Below are 22723 nucleotides of genomic sequence, written 5' to 3' on the forward strand. Positions count from 1 at the left end.
TGTAGCCTGGAGGTTGAAGGGTTTCTGGGAACTCCAGTACAACAACAACAACAACAAAAAAAAAAAAAGAAAGAAAGAAAGAAAGAAAGAAAGAAAGAAAGAAACTAGAGCCAAGAGCCAGACATGGTGGGACATGCCTGTAATCCCAGTACTTAGGAGGCTGAGACAGGAGGATCACAATTTTGAGGCCAGTCTCAGCAATTTAGTGAGGCCCTTACCAACACAGTGAGACCCTATTTAAAAATAAGGCTGAGCTGGGTCTGGTGGGGCACGCTTGTAATCCCAGTACTTGGGAGGCTGAGACAGGAGGATCATGAAGGTTCGAAGCCAGCCTCAGCTACTTAGTGAGGCTCTCGGCAACTTAGTGAGACTCTGTTTCCATATAAAATATATATATATATATATAATATATATATATATAATATATATATATATATATATTATATATATATGTCTGGGAGTATAGCCCAGAGGTAGAAAGCCCCTGGGTTCCACCCCCAGTACCACCACCAAAAAAACCCCAAAACCCTAGGGCTGGAGGTGTACCTCAGAGGTAGAATGCCCTTGGTTCTATCCCCAGTGCTGCAAAATAAATAAACAAACAAATAAATAAACAAATAAATAAATAAAAGGCTGGAGTGGAGCGTGGTGGCGCATGCTTATAATCCCAGCATTCAGGAGGCTGAGACCTGGAGGATCGTGGTTTGCGGACAGCCTCAGCTACTTAGTGAGGCCCTCCACAACTTAGCAAGATCCTGTTTCAAAAAATAAAAAATAGGGCAAGGGGTGTAGCTCGGAGGTCGAATGTCCCTGGGTTATATCCCCAGACCCTCAAAATTAAATTAAATTAAATTAAAAATTAAAAGTAAGGCTTGGACATAGAATGCCTTTGGATTTTACCTCTACTACCAAAAGCGGGCATGTGGTGTGTGTGTGTGTGTGTGTGCACGCGCATGCGTGTGAGACAATCAGGAGCAGGAGCTGCACGTGTGCTAGACAAGCACTCTTCTTCTGAGCTACATCCCAGCCCTCTTTCTCCTCCATACTAGTCTATTCCAACAGCACACACCACCTCCCGGAATTCGGCTGGAAATACATAACTGCAAAGCTGGGAGGAATGCATGAACCGATCGATTAAAGAGGGTTTGGTGTGTACAACTCCTACACAGTGTTGTGAAACTCTCAAATATTTAGGAGGAACTGGGTGTTTAGAGACACCAGAATTATGCTTTCAAACCATGCCAACAACATGCCACTTAACATACAAATGCTCAAAATTAAATGACACTTCTGGCCTCAGAAGACCCTACTTGATAGCTGGGGTGTTTTTGTCACCTTTATGAGCTGAGGTTATGAAACTGGAATCAGCATGTTGCTGAAACCTTTGATGAACACTTTCCCTTGGGGTATGGCGGGAGGGCTGCAAGCTTTGGCCAGGTTTTGTTCATCACAAATTAGGTCAACAAGCCAATTTCAAAAGAAAGCACCATTAATGACATGTTCCAAGGGCTTTCCAAAATCAGCCAGCAGGGCTTGGCAAGCCTCGGCACGGGCGGAGGGGGGTAAGGAGCCAGCTCGGCTTCCCTCCGTGGCTTGAGCTCGGGACCTCCACCTGGCGAGGTCTCCGACTGCCCGGACCAGCACCCGAAGGCTTGGCTCCTACCATCGGTGGGATGGATGGAAAGGAACGTAACACTCGGGTGATCGCAAGTTTTTTTTTTTTTTTTTTTTTTAATGGTACTAGGGGTGGAACCCAGGGACATTCTACCTCCAAGCTACACCCCCAGCCCTATTTTTATTCTTTATTTTGAAAGAGGGTCTGAGTTGCAAAGGGCCTAAGTAGCTGAGGCTGGTTGTGAACTGCGATCTTCTTGTTTCAGCCTCCCAAATGCTGGGATCACAAGCGTGCGCCAGCACGCCTGGCTACAAGTTTGGTTTGAATTGACTTGGTTCTGTTTAGCTCAAAAAAGTATATATATATACTAAGATATAATGAATCAGTGCTGTGTAAAATGCTTAACACTGATGTTTTGTCGATACGTTTTTTTGCAATGATAGGGACTGAGCCCAAGGCCCCCAGAGCGCTGGGCAAATGCTCTCCCTGAGCTCTGGCTCCAGCCTGATGTTCAGTCTTCTCTGTGGTACTAGGAATTGAGACTAAGGCCATGAAATCACTGAGCTATACCCCCCAGCATGTTTTATTTTGGAACAGGGTCTAAGTTCTGAGGCTGGCCTTGAATTTGCAATCCTCTTCTCTCCGCCTATCAACTATTGAGATTACAGGCATGTACCACCATGCCCAGGTTTTGTTCTTTATGGATTATTGCAATAGGTAGATTAGTATTAGCTGTGTGTGTGTGTGTGTGTGTGTGTGTGTGTGTGTGTGTGTGTGTGTGTTTACTGGGGATTGAACCTAAGGGGAATTCACCCTTTGAGCTACACCCCTAGCTCTATTTTTTTTTTTTTTTTTTTTTTTTTTCGGTACTGGAAATGGAACTCAGGGGCATTCTACCTCTAAGCTATACCCCTAACCCTATTTTTTCTTTATTTTAAAACAGGGTCTCACTGAGTTGCAAAGGGCCTCACTAAGTAGCTGAGGCTGGCCACGAACCGCAATCCTCCTGAAAACTGGTATCATAAGCATGTAGCCCCATGCCCGGCTCTTTAAAAAAAAAAACAGGGTCTGCCGGGCGTGGTGGCGCACGCTTGTAATCCCCGCGCTTGGGAGGCTGAGATGGGAGGATCACACAGGTTCGAAGCCAGCCTCAGCTACTTAGTGAGGCTCTCAGAAACTTAGTGAGACCCTGTTTCCAAATAAAATATAAAATAGGTCTGGGAGTATAGCCAGGAGATAGAAAAGCCCCTGGGTTCCACCCCCAGAACCACAAAAAATAAGTAAAAAAAAAAACAAAAACAGGGTCTAAGTAAGACATGGTGGCGCAAGATAGTAATCCCAACATTCAGGAGGGTGAGACAGGAGGATCATGGTTCTTGGACAGCCTCAGCTTAGTGAGGCCCTCTGCAACTCAGTGAGACCCTGTTTCAAAGTAAAGAATAAAAAATAGGGCAGGAGTATAGCTCGGAGTCGAATTCCCCTGGGTTCCATCCCCAAACCTGCAAAAGAAATCAAACAAACAAACAAAAAACCAGGGTCTAAGTTGTTGAGGCTGGCTTTGAACTGTCTCAGACTTCCAAGTACTAGAATTATAGCTGATGCCACCACACCTGGTGGGCTAGCAGTTTTAACTTTGATGATAATCTCATGAAACTATAAGTGTTACCTTCCCACCCTTACCTAGTATAGCACATTAAGAGTGAGGCTCTCAGCAACTTAGTGAGACCCTGTTTCCAAATAAAATATAAAATAGGTCTGGGAGTATAGCCCGGAGGTAGAAAGCCTCTGGGCTCCACCCCCAGTACCATCAAAAAAAAAAAAAAAAGAAAAAAGAAAAAAAGAAACTGGGCGTGATGGCACACGCTTGTAATCCCAGCACTGGGGAGGATGAGACCAGAGGATAGCATAGACAGCCTCAGCTACTTAGTGAGGCCCTTTGCAACTTAGTGAGACCCTGTTTCAAAATTAAGAATAAAAATAGGGCAGCGGGTGTGGCTCGGAGGTCAAATGCCTCTGGGTTCCAATTCTATCCCCAAACCCACAAAAAAAATAAAAATAAAAATAAAAAAGGGAGCCAGGTGTGGTGGCACATGCTTAAATCCCAGCATTCGGGAGGCTGAGACCGGAGAATCGTGGTTCGTGGACAGCCTCAGCTACTTAGTGAGGTCTTCTGCAACTTAGTGAGAGCCTGTTTCAATATAAAGTATAAAAAATAGGGCAGGGGGTATAGTTCAGAGGTCAAAATGCCCCTGGGTTCCATCCCCAAACCTGCCAAATAAATAAGTAAATAAGTAAATAAATATAAAAAATACAATGCACTAATAAAAAAAATTGCTAAGAAACAAAAAAAAATGTTGGCACACTAATAAATCACTAGCAATATGGGCACTGACACTTTGTAAAAGATGAAAAAGTTGATGGCTACGGAGTATTTTTATTGTCACTCCTTAAAATCACATTGTTATGAAAAGTCATTCTCTAAGATAAAATTTTGCCCACAGATGGTCAAATGAAAACACCCAAATGCCTCTCTGGCTTTCTAACAACTCCAAAGAAACTAGTATGTTAAGAATTTTATCTAAAATATGAAGAAATGTACTTCTGGAATCCGCTATCTCTGCCCCCATTACCTCACTGTTGAGTCATGCCTTAACAAATCCAGACTTTACCCTTTTATCACCATCTACTGACTAGTCCCACCCAAAACTATTACGCTACTCCCATTAGAAAGCAAACACCTAGAGCGTCAAGGTTGACTTTATATGATCTTTGCTCAGGAAGGAAGACCCAGCAGCCAAAAAGGCTCAGTTGGGGAGAGGAGCAAGAAGTGGGTGTCAAGGGAGCGAAGGCTCCCTTTCTGTGAAACTTCGTTCAGAAAAGCTAAAAGGGACCCAGGCTCCAATCAAGTACTCAGGAGGGGAACAGAAAGGGAGTGACCCAGCTGGGCGTGGTGGCACACTTGGGAGGCTGAGACAGGAGGATCACACAGGTTCCACAGGTTCGAAGCCGCCACAGCTACTTAGTGAGGCTCTCAGCAACTTAGTGAAACCCTGTTTCCAAAAATAGGTCTGGGAGTATAGCCCAAAGGTAGAAAGCCTCTGGGTTCCACCCCCAGTACCACAAAAAAAAAAAAAAAAAAAAAGAGAGTAACCCTTGACAAGAACCTTCCAATAAACATTAGCCAGAGTTCTCTACTTCTGCACCCAAACAAGTTAAGGATTAAACATTCTGTCCAGGGAGGGAACTTAAAGGGCTATTATCTGTCAAAGGCAAAAGGTTGATGAACCTGAGGAAGAAAACATTCCATGTATAGTCAAGGTAAATGGAAATGTGTTGCATTATACTACTGACCTGAGGAGTCACTTTGCTAAATACAGCAGCACTTTTTAGTCTTCACATCTCCACCTCGGTCACCACAGCTACCTAGGAAAGCAGCCATCAGAGAGGTCCTATTTATTGTAGGGAGGTTTGGTTGTTACTTTTCCACTAATTAAATGAGCTAAGACTGGTCGAGTACTTCAGTTAAGGTGCATTGCACTGTCAGCTTTTCTCTTGGTACAAGGGATTGAACTCCGGGGCATTCTATCTCTGTAGTACAACTGTAGCCCTTTTTATTTTAAACAGGATCTAAATTGCTGAGGTTGACTTTGAACCTGTAATTCTCCTGTCTAATCCCATTACTTCCCAAGTAATGGGATTAGAAGCATGTGCTACCACACACAATACGCCTTTTTGTGGTAGTAGGTACCGAAACCAAGGGCATTCCACCTCTGAACTATGCTCCTAGTCCTATTCCTAAATTGCTGAGACAACGCTCTGACTTTTCCTAACCCCTTTAAGTTTGGGAGAAATTAATTCAATTTACAGCTCTGGGAGAAATTCAGAATCAAATTTAATATTTAGCCAAGAGTGATGGGGCACACCTACTTGGCAGGGTAAAGCAGTATTCCAAGTTTGAGGTCAGCCTCAATTTAACTTGTTTTTTGCACTGGGGATTGAACCCAGGGGCATTCTACTTCTGAGCTAAACCCCAGTCCTATTTTATTTTGAAACAGGGTCTTATTAGGTTAATGAGTCTCACTACTTACTGAGGCTATCCTTGAACCTGTGATCCTTCTGACTCAAGTCTCCCAAGTACTGGGAATGTACTGGCCCAATTTATTTCAAAATAAAAACTGTAGCTGGGAGTAGTGGCACATGCCTGTAATCCCAAAGCTTAAGTGTAGTGTCGGTGAGGGCCTTTGCAACTCAGTGAGACCCTGTTTCAAAATAAAGACTAAAAGAAAAAAACAGGATAAAAGAAAAAAACAGGGATAGCTCAGAGGTAGAATGCCTCTAGTTTCCATCCCTAGTACCTAAAAAATAAATAAAAATAAAATATATATGTGGTGTAGTGGTACATGCTTGTAATCTCAGTACTTGGGAGGTTGAGACAGGAGGATCTGAGGTTTCGAGCCAGTCTCAGCAACTTAGTGAGATCTTATTTCAAACTAAGAAATAAAACAGAAGCCGGGCCTGGTGGTGCACGCTTGTAATCCCAGCACTCGGGAGGCTGAGACAGGAGGATCACACGGCTTCGAAGCCAGCCTCAGCTACTTAGTGAGGCTCTCAGCAACTTAGTGAGACCTTGTTTCCAAATAAAATATAAAAAAGATCTGAGAGTATAGCCCAGAGGAAGAAAGCCTCTGGGTTCCACCCCCAGTACCCTCCAAAAAAAAAAAAAAGGTAGGGATAGAGTCCCCTTCCCACTGCCCTCAAAAAATTTAATCATGGCCTATCTTCCTAACCAGTAAGACTAAAGGATATATGGGTTGACTGTTGTAAAAACGTCAGAAATTTTTTTCTGGCTCGTGCTAAGTGCCAGAAGCCATTACAAAGCAGGAAAGCAGGAATCCTATACCAAAGCCAGGAGGCCCAGAACCTGGCAGGAAGTTATCGCCCCTCCGTCCTGGATGACGACACAAGCCTTCTACCAAATGGTGTCTACGACCAGGACTGCCTCTGCTTAGCTTATTATTTGCTTGGATTACTCTTCATTTATCATGTCGAGAGCACCGAGGTAAAGCAACACAGGCAAGGTAAAGGGTGGAATTTAATCTTTATTTACAGGGCACTGAAAGATATGAAATTCCACATAGAAATAAGAACCCACTTGGAGGACAAGCTTCATACAGTATGTACAGTTTGGAACTGTTCAAGTATAGTTTTGTTGTAAAAAGTGCTACAATTAAACCACATTTAAAAAGAGTCCTTAGTAGAGAAACAGTAAGACAAACTCATACAGAACATAGCACACAACAAACAACTTCATGCCTGGGCTGTACACTTCAGAAGTTAAAGGTCCCAGCAGTCCCATCCTGAACTTGGAAGGCATAGCCTTCAGAGGTAGTTTCTGGCACAACATTTTGATCTTCCTCTTCCTGGAAATATTAAAAACAAATAATCTAAGAAATATGGCACATTTCTAACAGTCTAGAAGTTTGCATTTATTTGTTTCTGCAGTATTAGGGATGGAACCCAAGGGCACTCTACCACTGAACCAGTACTTTTTATTTTGAAATAGTGTCTTGCTAAGTTATCCAAGCTGGTCTTGAACTTATGATCCTATCTCAGCCTCTCCGGTAGCTGGGACTAGGGGTACTCCACACCCAACATAGAAGTCTGCACTTATTCCTACAGTTTTCATCTGAAACATTCATTCTTCAAGTTTTTTTTTTGTGTGTGTGTGTGGGGGGGGGGGTCTGGGGATGGAACCCAGGGGCATTAGACTTATATACCTCTCACCTTATTTTTTATTCAAAATAGGGCCCAAGTTGCAGAGGGCCTAAGTAGCTGAGCCAGTCTGCAAAACACGATCCTCCAGTCTCAGCCTCCCAAATGCTGGGATTACAAGCATGTGCCACCACGCCTGGGTTATTCTTCAAGTTTTTAACTATAATCCTGCACCATATTCGAGGGGTGGAAGAAAGAGAGGGGTGGCTAAAGCTTGACAAATTCACAAGTGCCCGGGAGAAATGCTACTACAGTTAACAGAAAACAGATTTTTCTCCTGCACCTATCTCTCTCAGCCAGAAAAAAGAACTGCTCATCAGGTCCAGAGCAGGGTCCTGGAGTGTATTTCCACAACTGCTACAATGACGGCAAGAAGCCTTAGTTCAGGACATGCTAGTATTTCCCAAAGACACAAATCTAGTGAGTCCTACACACACTGAGGACAGGGCTCATTTTAAAAAGTATGAGCCGAGCCAGGCGTGGTGGCGCAGGCTTATAATCTCCCTGCTTATAAGGGAGGCGGAGGCAGGAGGATCGCACAGGTTCAAAGCCAGCTTCAGCTACTGAGTGAGGCGCTCAGCAACTTAGTGAGACCCTGTTTCCACATAAAATATAAAATAGGTCTGGGAGTATAGCCCAGAGGTAGAAAGCCTCTGGGTTCACCCCCAATACCACAAAAAAGAAAGCGGACAGCCTAAGCAAGTAGTTAAGACTCAAACCCTGCAAGACTTTCAAAATAAAAATAAAAGAGGACGGGGAGCCGGGCGTGGTGGCGCACGCTTGTAATCCCCGCACTTGGGAGGCAGAAACAGGAGGATCGCGCAGGTTCGAAGCTAGCCGCCCGCGCTGGCTTAGGAGACCCTGTTTCCAAATAAAAATGTAAAAATAGGTCTGGGAGTGTAGCCCGGAGGTAGAAGGGCTTCCAGGAACCCCAGTACCCCCCCCCCAAAAAAAAGGATGGGGGATGAAGCTCAGAGGTAAAATGTCCCTAAGACTCAATCCCCAGTTCCACAAAATAAATATTATGAAGGAAGCCGGGCTTGGTGGTGCACACCTGTAACCCCAGCATTTGGGAGGCTGAGACAGGAGGATCACAGTTCCCGGCCTACTTGGTGAAGCTCCTGGCAACTCAGCAAGACCCTGTTTCAAAATAAATAAAAAATAGAGGCTGGGGATGTAGCTTGGAGGTAGAATGCCCCTGAGGTCCATCCTCAGTATCACCCAGAACAAAACAAAAACCAAAAACTATTAAGGACAAAAGTCTTCTCAGCTTGACTTCATGTGTATTTCCCAAGGTAACACTGCCATCCATTACTTACCTCTACTGAGAAATACTTCTCAATCAAGTTCAATGAGGCCTTGTACACAGACTCGTTTTCATGGTTCTGCAGAGCTTCAATTTTGTCCAAGCCTCCACATTCTTCAATCATTATACTAAGTTTTTCAGTTTCACCCAGTTTCTCAGCAGCCTAAAAAAAATTCCAAGTTTATTGGCTTACACTTTAAAATTTTTTACAAATATCCATACTTTTGGGATTACTATGTAGCAGACAGAAATAAATACATTTTTTCCTTTTTGGTACTGGAGATAAAACCCAGAGGCATTCAACCTCTAAGGTACACCCTCAACCCAATTTTATTTGGAAACAAGGTCTCCCTACCTAGGTTACTGAGGATCTTGTTAAGCTACAAAGATGCTTTAAACCTGTTATCTTCCTGTCTCAGTCTACCAAGAACTGGAATTACAAGCCTGTATTACAAGCCTGTGCCACCACACCAGATGAAATAAATACTTAAGAGTTTCTCAAGAACACTACAATCGTTTTATGTCCATATTTTATTTTCTTAAAATTCTCAGGTGCCGGACATGGTGGCGCATGCTTGTAATCTCAGCATTCGGGAGGCTGAGACTGGAGGATTGCAGTTCGCAGACAGCCTCAGCTACTTAGTGAGGTCCTCCACAACTTAGACCCTGTAAAAAAAAATAAAGCCTCAGCTACTTAGTGAGGTCCTCCACAACTTAGACCCTGTAAAAAAATAAAGAATAAAAAATAGGGTAGGGGGTTTAGCTCAGAGGCAGAATGCCCTGGGATCCATCCTCAGACCTGAAAAAAAAAATTCTCAGGTGATCACATCTGTATCTACTCTTAGCCAACTACTTGACTGTAGCTTTTAGCCACAGAGATAAAGTAGTTTGATCTTTTCCCTGCATCAAAATCTAAAAGCAACTTTTTTTGTCTGTGGTACTGGGGATGAAACCCAGGAGCATTCTACCTCCGAGCTACAACCCAACCCTATATTCTTTATTTTGAAACAAGATCTCACTGAATTCCAAAGGGCCTCACTAAGTAGTAGCTGAGGCTGTTCTCAAACCACAATCCTCCTGTCCCAGCCTCCCACGGCTTAAAAGCAACTTCTAAAACAACAGTGCATTCTGACTCAATTGTTCTGCAATAGAGAAAATTATGAGCCAGGCATGGTGGCACACACTTGTAATCCCAGCATTGGGAGGCTGAGACTGGAGGATCACAGATTTGCAGCCAGCCCCTCTGTTTCAAAATAAATAAAAAATAGGACAGAGGGTATAGCTTGGAGGTCAAGTGCCCCTGGGTTCCATCCCCAGACCTGCAAAAACAAAAGCCGGGTGTGTTGTCACAGACTTGTCATCCCCGCACTTGGAAGCCTGAGACAGGAGGATCGATCGCACAGGTTGGAAGCCAGCCTCAGCTACTTAGTGAGGCTCTCAGCAACTTAGTGAGACCCTGTTTCCAAATAAAATATAAAATGGTCTGGGAGTACAGCCTGGAATAGAAAAGCCTCTGGGTTCCAACCACACACACGCACAAAAAAGATAGTAAGCACATATGGACAGTCTCCAGGACACATCGTCACCTATTATCTGAATAACAGGGTCTTGCTATGTCGCTGAGGGTCTCACCAAGATGCCGAGGCTGGCTGCAAACTTGCCATCTTCTTTTCATAGCCTCTCAAGTCCTGGGATGACAGCTGTGCACCACCAGGTCTGGCTTCTTCTCTGTACCTTTTGTAATCCCTGTCTTCTATCTTGAGTGCGGTCCAGTGGGCACAGTGGTGCATACATACAGTCCCAGCTACTCAGGGAGCTGAAGCAGGAAGCCTGCTTAAGTGACCAGGAGTTCAACCTTTTTTGTGTGTGTGGTACTGGAGATGGAACCCAGGGAGGGGCTTTCTACTTCTGGACTACACCCCCAAACCTATTCTATATTTTATTTGGAAAATGGTTTCACTAAGTTGCTGAGGCTGGCTTTGAACCTGTGTGATCCTCCTGTCTCAGCCTCCCAAGTATGCACCACACGGCTGGCTTAACTTTGTTCCTTAAAAATAAAAAAACCAAGCCAGGCGTGGTGGTGCAACGCTTGTATTCCCTGCGCTTGGGAGGCGGAGACAGGAGGATTGTGTAGGTAAGAGACCCTGTTTCCAAAAATAAAAAAGTATAAAATAGGTTTGGGAGTGTAGCCCGGAGGTAGAAGGGCTTCCAGGAACCCCAGTACCACTAAATAAATAAATAAAAACCGGGGGAAAGCCGGGTGTGATGGCCGAGGGTGTACCACCAAAATAAAAAATAATATATAAATAACCAAAAGCCGGGTGCGATGGCCGAGGGTGTTATTCAAAGTTAGAATACCCCTAGATTCAATCCCCAAGTAACAGAAAAAATCAAGGGGGAGAAGGGGAAAAAAAGGGTGTGGGGTTCCACATGAACAGGCTGTGTGTGTGTGTGTGTGTGTGTGTGTGTGTGTGTGTGTGTGTGTAACTAAAGATTGAACCCAGGAGGCATTCTACCTCTGAGCTACATCACCATATTTTTTATTCTTTATTTTGAAACGAGGTCTAAATTGTGGAAAGCCTAAGTAGCTGAGGCTGTCCACAAACCTGCAATCCTACAGGTCTCGGCTTTCCAGGTACTGGGATTATAAGCATGCTACCACGCCTGACTCATGAACAGGCCGATTCTGAGCAGCCTTTCCCTGGGGTAAATAGTAAACTGATCAGGATTAAGCCCAAAATTCACAAAAATACCATCTTGTTAGGTCTTTCTTACCTGAAAGATATTTGAAATGGCATCCAGAATAACCAGAATAATTTTGGTATCTTTTGCAGTTAAGAGGTTCATCAATGGTTCTATTATGCCACAATGAACGAGGTACACAATCTGTTCCACTGTCCCACCACTTGTATAGTTGGTCACAGCCCATACAGCCTCCTTTTGTGTCTTGAAGTCTGCCTGATAAACATAAGAAAATGATTTTATTTCAGAGGACTCAGATAAATAAGATCCCAAAAGTACCGTTTCATAAAGACAGGATCAACTGCTTCTAGACAACCTTAAGTGAAAGGGTTATTGGTGATCATGTAACAAAGCACTGTACACAGGGGACAACAGTGAACTTTAAGTGCCGTATCAGACATAGCCTGTCTACAATACCTTAGAGAGAACGCCGACCAGGAAGGGGACTAATCCGTGATTCACAACTTGCTGTATTTGGTCCTGACGGCCAGCTGTGATGTTTGACATTGTCCATGTAGCCTCCTTCTGAATGTTAGTTTTGTGGTGGGTTAGCAAGCTGGGAAAGACAGAAAGTGCTCCTGCATCTATCACAACCTGAGTCTGTTCATCTGTCCCAGTGACAATATTTCCTATGGCTCTCAGCGCGGGAGTCTGAAAAAGGGAAAAAATGTTGATGCTGATGGTTACTACTGATTTTTTTCCAGCACTGCCCAAAAATTCTCTATCTTAAAAGTTTTGATGAGGTGGGCATGGTGGCACACACTTATAATCCCAGTACTTGGGAATATACCCGGTACTTGGCAGGCTCACAGCCAGCCTCAGCTACTTTGTAAGGCCCTCCACAACTTAGTGAGACCCTGTATCAAAATAAAGAATAAAATATAGGACTAGGATGTAACCCAAAATGCCCCTGGATTCAATCCCAAGTGCCACAAAAAAGAAAAAAAGGTTTTAATGAATGAGAGGCCCATAGTGGCTCTTAATAGGCTTCAGTACCATTGATTAGTTAAAAGAAAAACTAACAACTTACCACAATTGGCAAGTCAGTAGCTCCTAGAAGCTTCACAAGCTGGGGCACAACTCCTGTTTTTACAACCATTTCGATGCGCTCATTGGGGCCATCAGTGAGATAGGAAATGGCCCAGCAGGTATCTGCTAGCACTTCTGGGTCATCATGATGCAGGAGACGAACTAAAGTAGGAAGAATCTGCTCAACAGCATCCAACGGGGGTGCAGGGTTCTTGTTGCGACAAAGGTTTGAAAGTGTCCAGGTAAGATTACGTAAGTAGCCACACTATGGGAAAGAAAATGAGGAGGTAAAGTAACATGGTGTCTTGAGTAGGGAAGGAAAAACAGAACAAAAGTGATGATGAACTTGTGTTAGTTAACTTACTGCTAAAGATGACATATCAGGAACTGCAAGAAGAGCCAACAGTGGGTCCACTGCTCCAAATTTGATAACCAAGTCTCGGAAAACTGAGCCATCGCCTGAAACAAAAGCAAGACTAATCTCATCTACTCAGCCGGCACCATAGGCGTCCAATGACTACATGTACCATCAGGAAGCCCTAAAACTTACTCAGACACCTCTTTGTGCCTCTTTTAGGACCGTTCTCCATAATAGCGGCCAGCAGCAAGCTCAAAACTTGACACAAAGACCACTAGAGCTTGTAACACAGGCTTTCATCTCACTACATTCAGCCACAAGAATTTTAGGTATAAGTTACCTGCAATGTTTCCTAGAGCCCAGACAGCTTGTTCACTGATGTGAGCATGAGGAGACACCAGCAGAGAAATAAACGCTGGGATTGCACCTCCATCCACCACAGCCTTGGTCTGTTCTGATGTCCCAGAAGCAATATTAGTGAGTGCCCAGGCAGACTCAAACTGAATGGGACTACACTCATTTCTGCTCAAGAAGGACACAAATTTTGGAATCAAACCAGCCCGGATTATGTTGTCTATGGGCGGCTGCTTTTCCCTAGAAAGCAGTTTCCTAAGGGAGAAAAAAGAGAAACAAAAGTTAAAGATTATTAACAAGGTAAGTTTCTGTGAAAACAGATTTCAACCTTTCAAGCAAAGTACAAAATGCAAGGACACCTGAACTGTGAAGCTGAACAGAGTACTTTATCGATACATGTATTACAGCTAACCACCTTTTCTCCATGAATCAGATATTACCTACCTGTGACAGAGATTACTTTCCTCTTTACATCCATGCAAAAATCTACTATACACATTAAAGTTGAAATGCCGCACTGACAAAAACTTTTACTTTTTTTGGGGGGGCGGTACTAGGGATGAAACCCAGGGGCATTCTACCTCCGAGCTACACCTCCAGCCCTATTTTTTATTCTTTATTTTGAAACAAGGTCTCACTGTGTTGCAAAGGGCCTAAGTAGCTGAAGTTGTCTGAGATCCTTCATTCTCTGGTCTCAGTCTCCCCAATGCCGGGATTACAAGCGCACAACACCACGCCCGGCTTACTATTTTAAGAACTAAAAGGTAACTGGGTGTGGTGGCACACGCTTGTAATCCTAGCATTTGGGACACTGAGATAGCTGAGATACAAGGATCACCGTTCTTGGCCAGCCTCAGCTACTTAGTAATACCCTGTTTTAAAATAATAAAGAATAAAAAATAGGGCAGGGGGCATAGCTCAGAGGTCGAATGCCCCTGGATTCCAACTCAAGACCCACCAAAAAAACTAAAAGGTAGCCAGGTGTGATGCTACACACCTGTAATCCCAGTACTTGGGAGGCTAAGACAGGAGGATTACAGAGTCAAGGTCAGCCTCAGCAATTTAGTGAGACTAGTAAATAAAAGCTGGGTGTGGTGGCACACACCTATAATCCCAGGATTCAGTAGGCTGAGACCAGAGGATCACAGTTCATGGACAGCCTCAGCTAGTAAGGTCCTCTGCAACTTAGTGAGACCCTATTTCAAAATAAAGAATAAAAATAGGGCAGGAGGTGTAGCTCAGAGGTCAAATGCCCCTGGGTTACAACTCTACAAAAAGGGCCAGGAATGGTGGGAGGCTGAGACCGGAGGATCACTGTTCGCTGATAGCCTCAGCTACTTAGGCCCTCCGTAACTCAGTGAGAGGTGGTTTCAAATTAAAGAATAAAAAATAGGGCAGGGGGTGTAGCTCGGGTGTTGAATGCCCCTGGGTTCCATCCCCAGATCCATAAATAAATAAATAAATAATAAAAATAGGTCTGGGGGTATAGCTCCAAGGTAGAATGCCCCTGGGTTCCATCCCTAGTACTGAGAAGAAAAAAAAAGGGCTGGGGATATAGCTCAGAAGTAGAATGTACCCTGAGGTTCGGTTCAATCTCTAGCACCACACAAAAAAATGAAAGAATAAAACAGGGCTGGGGGATGCAGTTCAGAGGTAATACATCTCTAGGTCCCTTCCCCAGTACCGCAAAGACAGGGCTGGAGATATAGCTCAGACAGAGATAAAATGCCTGAATTCAATCCCCAGTACTGAAAGGGGTGGGGGTGAGTTAAGTCATTATTCTAAAGGTAGAATTTAGGCAATTAAATAAAATCATAAAATTTTACATTAAGAAAAACTAATAAAAATGGACCTATGGCTGCCTAAACTTTATTCTATTCCCATCTTCTGTATATCCTCTTCCTGCCAAAAAAGTTAATTTCTTAGTCACCCATGGCACAGCATACAGAACTTACCTAGCAGCTTGAGTAGCTTGGAGCTGGCTTTCCAAATTGTTGCTATTTATGCCTTTGACAATGTCATCAACAGACCAATTCACAGTGCCCTGAAAAAAAGTAAAATTTCACAATTTTAAAAATATATTCAATAAATCCATTCTTGCACAGTTTAAATTTCTTCTTTTTTTTTTGCGGTACTGAAGATGGAACCCAGGGGCATTCTACCTCCGGGCTGCACCCCCAGCTCTATTTTATTCTTAATTTTGAAACAGGGTCTTAGTTCCAAAGGACCTAAATAGCTGAGGCTGTTCTCAAACAGTGATCCTCCTGTCTCAGCCTCCCAAGCGCGGGGATTACAAGCATTCGGCACCACGCCTGGCTGACTTTTTACTTTTGAAACAGGGTTTCACTGAATTGTGAAAGGCCTCGCTAAGTAGTCAAGGCTGTCCAATCCTCCGGTCTCCGCCTCCCAAATGCTGGGATTACAAGCGTGTGCCACTGGCCTAGATTCTTTTATAGTCAATTATTAAAAGCTTAGTCCTTGAGCCAGACGTGGTGGTGCACACTTGAAATCCCCGCATTCAGGATGCTGAGACCAGAGGATTGAGGTTCGCAGCCAGCCTCAGCTACTTAGTGAGACCCCATTTCAAAATAAAGAATAAAAAACAAGGCTGGGGGCATCGCTCGGAGGTCGAATACCCCTGGGTTTCATCCCCAGACCCACACACACACAAAAGAATAGGGCTGGGGGTGTAGCTCGGAGGTAAAATGCATCTGGGTCCGTCCCATCCCTAGTACCTCGCAAAAAAGAAAACACACACATGCACACACACACAAAAACTTAGTCCTATATTTGTGTGTGTGTGTGGCACTAGAAATTAAACCTGAACCCAGGGCATTGTGCCTCTGAACCCCCAGCCCTTTTTTATTTTTTGTGGTACCAGGGATTGAACCTAGGGGTGTTCTACCTCTGAGCTATACCCCCAGCCCTATTTTTAAGTTCTACTTTGAAACAGGGTCATTAAATTTCTGAGGTTAGCCATGAACCTCCAATCCTTCTGTCTTAACCTCCTAAGTACTGGGATTACAGGCCTGCACCACCTTACCTGGCCATTTAATTTTGTCTGTTAAATACCATTTTAAATGTAAAACATTCTCAAATGAGGTGTTATTATTCACTGCAGTCTCAAGTTATAGAATATTCAAGGGAGCAGGGCATTCTGGCACACGATTGTAATCCCCACACTTGGGAGGGTGAGACAGGAGGATCGCACAGGTTCGAAGCCAGCCTCAGCTGGTTTAAGAAACCCTACTTACAAATAAAATATAAAGTAGGTCTGAGAGTGTAACACAGAGAAGGCCCCTGGGTTCCATCCCCAGTACCACCAAAAAATATAAATAAATAGAATATCCAAGCATTTTTGTCATTGAAAAAGATAGCTGGTGGGTAAATACTGAGGACTGAACCCAGGGGCATCCCATCTCTGAGCTATACACCCAGCCCTATTTTTTTATTCTTTATTGTCAAATAGTCTCACAAAGTTGCAGAGGGGCTCACTAAGTAGCTGAGGCTGGACATGAACCCGATTCCTCCTGTCTTAGCCTCTCAAGTACTGGGATTACAAGTGTCTGCCACCACACTCAGCTGTGAACAGTTTTAAAAGAGAAGGCTAGCCCGGCATGGTAGCACATACTTGTAATCCCATTATTTGAGAGGCTGAGACAGGAGAGGAGGATCATAGGTTCACGGCCAGACTCGGCTACTTAGTGAGGCCCTCTGAAACTGGAGGCTAAAACAGAATGATCTGGGTTCGAGGGCTAGAGGTGTAGCTAGCTTGGATGTAGAATGCCCCAGCATTGAACCCAGCTGGGTTTAATCCCCAGCACACACACACACAAAAAGTAGGGCTGGGGGTGTTGCTTGAAGATAGATGCCCTTGGGTTCAAAAACCTAGTACTGAAAAATAAATAAATAAATAAAATAGGCAAATAATTATTTCTACATTAGTCTTCATCCCTTGCATATAGAAATGCTTTGAGAGATAACAAGTTGGGAGTTAAAGGCAATGTGATAAGAGATTTTCCTATTACAGATATAATAGGCAAGCTGGGCATGGTGACTCACACCTATAATCCCAGTCATTGGGAGGCTAAGATAGATGTATCACAGGTTTGAGGCCAACCTCAGCAACTTACATGGTGGTTCACACTTATAATTCCAGCACTTGGGAGGCTGAGACAGGAGGATCGCACAGGTTTAAAGCCAGCCTCAGCTACTTAATGAGGCTCTCAGCAACTTGCTGAGACTCTCTTTCCAAATGTAAAAATGTGAAAGTATAAAAATAGGTCTTGAGAGTATAGCTCGGAGGTAGAAAAGCCCCAGTACCACACAAAAAATAAATAAGAGAGCCAGGCGTGGTGGCGCACGCTTAAAATCCCAGTATTCGGGAGGCTGAGACTGGAGGATCACGGTTCGCAGAGAGCCTCAACTACTTAGTAAGGTCCTTTGCAACTCAGTGAGACCCTGTTTCAAAATAAAGAACATGAAGCCGGCATGGTGGCACACGTTTGTAATCCCCGTACTTGGGAGGCTGAGACAGGAGAATGACACAGGTTTGAAGCCAGCCTCAGCTCCTTAGTGAGGCTCTCGGCAACTTAGTGTGACCCTGTTTCCAAATAAAATAGTAAAAAAAAAAAAAAAAAAAAAGGACTGGGGGTGTAGCTCAGAAGTAGAATGCCCCTGGGTTCCATCCCCAGTACTGCAAATAAATAAAATAAAATAATAAATATGTAGATGGGCGTGGTGGTGCACACTTGTAATACCAGCATTTGGGAAGCTGAGACTGGAGGATCACAGTTCGCAGACAGCCTCCTTAGTGAGGCCCTCCACAACTTAGTGTGATCCTTTTAAAATAAAGAATTAAAAATAAGGCAGGGGGTGTAGCTCAGAGGTCGAATGCCCCTGGGTTCCATCCCTAGACCTGCAAAAAAAAAAAAAATAGAAAAAAAAAAAGTAAAAAAGACAATCAGGGCGTGGTGGCACAACTCAGGCCTTTTACCTTTTGCCACTTAGTGAGACTGTTTCAAAATAAAGAATAAAGCCGGGCGTGGTGGCACATGCTGGTAATCCCAGCATTTGGGAGGCTGAGACCTGGAGGATCACAGTTCGCAGATAGCCTCAGCTACTTAGTGAGGCCCTCTGCAACTCAGTGAGACACAGTTTCAAAATAAAGAATCAAAGCCGGGTGTGGTGGCGCACGCTTGTAATCCCAGCATTTGGGAGGCTGAGACTGGAAGATCGTGGTTTGCGGACAGCCTCAGCTACTTAGTGAGGCTCTCTGCAACTTAGTGAGACCCTGTTTCAAAATAAAGAATCAAAAATAGGACAGGGGGTATAGCTCAGAGGAGGTCAAATGCCCCTGGGTTCCATTCCCAGACCGCAAAAAAAAAGAATGAAATAGTGCTGGGGTAGCTGGGAGTGGTGATGCATGCTTGTAACACCAGCATTGGGGCTGAGACCGAAGGTAGAATGCCCCTGTGTTCAATCCCCAGTATCTTCCCCCCCCCCTCACACACACACACCCAACATAAAAAACAAACAAAGACACCAACATAAAATGATAGCCATGTCTTCCTTGGGGTCAGCATCATCTGGATGGCTGTTCTCTGCCTCACAGCTCATCCAGAGGAAAGCCTCAGGGTCAGTACACACTGAGGCCCTCCCAAATACCTCCTGAAGGACCTGCCCAGGGCTCTTCATGGTAGTTTTCTTGCTGTTGTTTTCATCACTGATTTGCTTATAATCAAATACTGTACCATGAACTTTATTAATGAAACCCTTCATGGTTGGAGTCTGTGATTTAACTTTTTTTTTTTTTTTAAACTGGAACACCCAAGGGTGTTTTACCACAGAACATCCCCAGTCCTTTTTAATTGTTGTGATCCTCCTGTCTCTGCCTTCCAGATACTGGGTGAGATTATTGGCTTGTGCCAACACACCCAGCTCAGTTTACACTTTTTTTTGGTGGTATTGGGGGTGGAACCCAGAGGCTTTCTACCTCTGGGCTATACTCCCAAACCTATTTTATATATATTTTTTTATTTGGAAACAGGGTCTCACTAAGTTGCTGAGAGCCTCACTAAGTAGCTGAGGCTGGCTTTGAACCTGTGCGACCCTCCTATCTCAGCCTCCCAAGTGCGGGGATTACAAGCGTGCGCCACCACGCCCGGCTCAGTTTACACTTTTTAAGGTATTTATCAAGGTCTACAAAAACCTCTCCTAAGCCCCTAAGAACTCTCCACGAGCTCTGTTTCTTCTCCTACTCTTTCCTTTTCTCCTCTCTCCTTTAGCTACATGTTCTGATTCTAGTTCCATTATAATCTCATGTTACTACCTACGTATCACAATCTGTAGTTAATGGAAATGGCATGGCACACAGGACTGTACTTTTGAAAAAATTTTAAGATAATTACATATGGCACAGAATAACGGGAAAAAACTAGGAAGTTACAGTGAATATATTAGGAGAAAAAAAGACTTCAACAAAGCTCATGATAAACAGGGAATACCAAGATCAGACTGGTAGCACATACTTATAATCCCAATACTTGGGAGGCTGAGACAGGAGGATCCATGTTCACAGCCAGCCTCAGCTACTTAGTGAGTCCTTCCATAACTTACTGAGACCCCGTTTCAAATTTAAGAATAAAAATAGCATTCGGGAGGCTGAGACGGGAGGATCACGGTTCACGGACAGCCTCAGCTACATAGTGAGGCTTTCCTTAACTTAGTGAGACCCTGTTTCAAAATAAAGAATAAAACACAGGGCAGGGGGTGTGACTTGAAGGTAGAATGTCCCTGGGTTCAATCACCAGTGGGTGGTGGGCTAAAAAAAAGAAAAAGAAAAGGGGAGGGAATACCAAGAGAGAATCCCCAAAAGTCAGAAATAAGTCACAAAGTGATTGGTCCTAAACACAGTTAATGCCGGTACTCTGCTAGTAGCTAGAAATGCAGAAAACTGTAGCAAGGTCTTAACTCAAAGACCTTAGAATTAGGGTCAGGTGATTAAAAGGGTGGGTAGGAAAGAAGATAACACATAAAAATGATGGGAACAGAAAAAAATCTTCACAGATATAATAATAAAAACTCTAAAGCCGGGCATGGTGGCGCACAATTATAACCCCAGTACTTGGGAGGCTGAGACAGGAGAATCACACAGGTTCAAAGCCAGCCTTAGCTACTGAATGAGGCTCTCAGCAGCTGGGTGAGACCCTGTTTCCAAATAAAATATAAAATAGGTCTAGGGCCAGGCATGTTGGAACAAGCTTGTAATCCCTGCACTTGGGAGGCTGAGACAGGAGGATCACACAACTTCAAAGCCAGCCTCAGCTACTTAGTGAGGATCTCAGCAACTTAGTGAGACCCTGTTTCCAAATAAAAAATATAAAATAGGTCTGGGAGTCTAGCCCAGAGGTAGAAAGCCCCTGGGTTCCACCCCCAGTACCACCAAAAAAAAAAAAAAAAAAAAAGATTTCGAGGTACAGCCTAAGGGTAGAAAGCCCCTGGGTTCCATCCTCAATACCACAAAAAAAAAAAAGAAAAAAAATTTAAAGCTAGAAATAGTATTTAAATTTCTAATAAATATTCATACTGATTTTATGCATTTACCATAATTCATACTCTATAATCTTTACCTGATTGTTGCGGTTTTCCTGTAGTGGAGACGTAGCATCATCAGGAAATGAGCTTACATTTCTCCTTTTCAACATCTGGTCATCCTTCTTAGCTTTCCTCAGCTCCACATTAACTTCTATTCGGCGCCGCCTCATTTCCTTGAGAAAAAAAAATAAGTTATTTTACCTATCACATGAGTTTTGTCAAGAGAGGGCAATTTTTAAAAAAAATCAGTTTTTACCCCTTTCCAAAGAGCTTCCCATTTTTAAAAAGCCTACAGGAAAACAACAGAAGGTACTCACTGTACTGTCTTTTCCCTTGTTCTTGAATCTGTTAAGACGGGCAGCTGGTGAATTAGCATTCTCATTGGTGGACATGGTTATGAAACAAAGGGTGAAAGCTAGAAGGTAGAAGAGAAAAAAAAATCCCTTTTATTATTTGGCTTTACTAATAAAGGCACCAAATAAGAATTATCCAGCAAAAACGGAATCCATCTCTACATTATAGAAGGAACTTCCAAGTTCTGAGCACTACAGACATGGTTTTAATCAAAGGACAATTGTCTCCTCCCCTCTAAAGGGCTGAGCTTCCAAATACAGAGATGTCCATCAGAAAAATATAATTCAAGCCATATTAATATGTTTTCCAGTAACCATATTGAAAAGCTGAAAAAATAAAATTTTATTTTCTTTTCACCAGAAATATCCGAAATAACATCATCCCAACACGGTGTCAGTATAAGAAACTGAGATTTTTTTTTTTTTTTTGGTGGTACTGGGGGTGGAACCCAGAGGCTTTCTACCTCCGAGCTATACTCCCAGACCTTTTTTTATATTTTATTTGGAAACAGGGTCTCACTAAGTTGCTGAGAGCCTCACTAAGTAGCTGAGGCTGGCTTCGAACCCGTGCGATCCTCCTGTCTCAGCCTCCCGAGCGCGGGGATTACAAGCGTGAGCCACCACGCCCGGCTTGAAACATATTTTTACATCCTTTTTTTGTAGATCCTTTCTGGGAAATCCTATATGGATTTCACATAGCACACATTATCTCACTGAGCAGATGGTAAACCACAATTGGGACTAATCATTTTTTTTAGGTGCTCAGTAGCTACAAGCTCTAGCCCCCACCCACCCCGTCGGGCAGTGCGTCTGTGTACTCGAGTCATTACAGTTTATCAAAGTAGGGGAACCCAGACGGCTGTATCAGTTAAAACCCTACATCCTTATATAAATTCAGATCATCTGAAAGCGTTCCCAACTCGACTGTATTTAACCAGCCCAAACAAGTACATTTTCCACACTCGAAAGGTATATAAAAATGTGGCCCGTCATCAGGGGACGAAGCCCTCCCCTAATGGCTGTTGTCAACTGGAAACTTTCGATATAGGGTTCCATCCGCAGCACCTCGCACCTCTTTTCATTTCCAGAAATTTCCAGCGAATACATTCAATCAGGATGACATCAGCTGTGCGTCATCCCGCCCGAGATACTTAAGGGCAAAGACCTCCTTACAATGTACTGTCTTTAACTCCATTGTGCACCTCCACGACCCCCTAACGGCGCCAGGTCGGGGCCTCCGAGTCGGGCGCGGCTCTGCCCGGCCAACACCTCCGTGTCCATCCCCAGCCGGGCGCCGGCCCGTCCGGGAAGATGCAGCGCGGAGGGGGCGGCCGGGGGCCCCCGGGCCGCTCGCCCAACCCCGGGCCGCGGCGCTAAGCCCTCGCTGCCGAGCGCGGCCACCGGCGCCCGAAATCCCCAACCCCGCATGGCGAAACTAAGCCGCCCGGTCAACGCCCGCCGCCCCCAAGGCCGCGTCAAGCAGGAAGGCCGAGCCGGAGCCGGGGCCTCTCCCGGGCGGGCCAGCCGCCGAGCGCCGCCGCCGAGGGGCTGAGCGCGTACCTGCACCGCCGGCTCAGGCGTCCACAGGAGGATGTGCG

The 22723-nt window shown here is 44.3% G+C and overlaps 1 protein-coding gene across 1 annotated transcript; it reads right to left on the bottom strand.

Moving 5' to 3' along the window:
* Positions 1–6942: 6942 nt before the first annotated feature.
* Positions 6943–21164, bottom strand: KPNA2 (karyopherin subunit alpha 2; the record flags this gene model as incomplete). Its single annotated transcript, XM_080713325.1, has 10 exons — positions 6943–7035; positions 8707–8856; positions 11469–11651; positions 11853–12086; positions 12466–12729; positions 12829–12923; positions 13163–13431; positions 15132–15220; positions 20808–20945; positions 21090–21164. 10 exons carry the CDS (start codon positions 21162–21164, stop codon positions 6943–6945), a joined length of 1590 nt encoding a protein of 529 aa, XP_080569451.1.
* Positions 21165–22723: the final 1559 nt, after the last annotated feature.

Source organism: Muscardinus avellanarius (assembly GCF_963383645.1).
Source record: "Muscardinus avellanarius genome assembly, chromosome: 16".
Lineage (NCBI taxonomy): Eukaryota > Metazoa > Chordata > Mammalia > Rodentia > Gliridae > Muscardinus > Muscardinus avellanarius.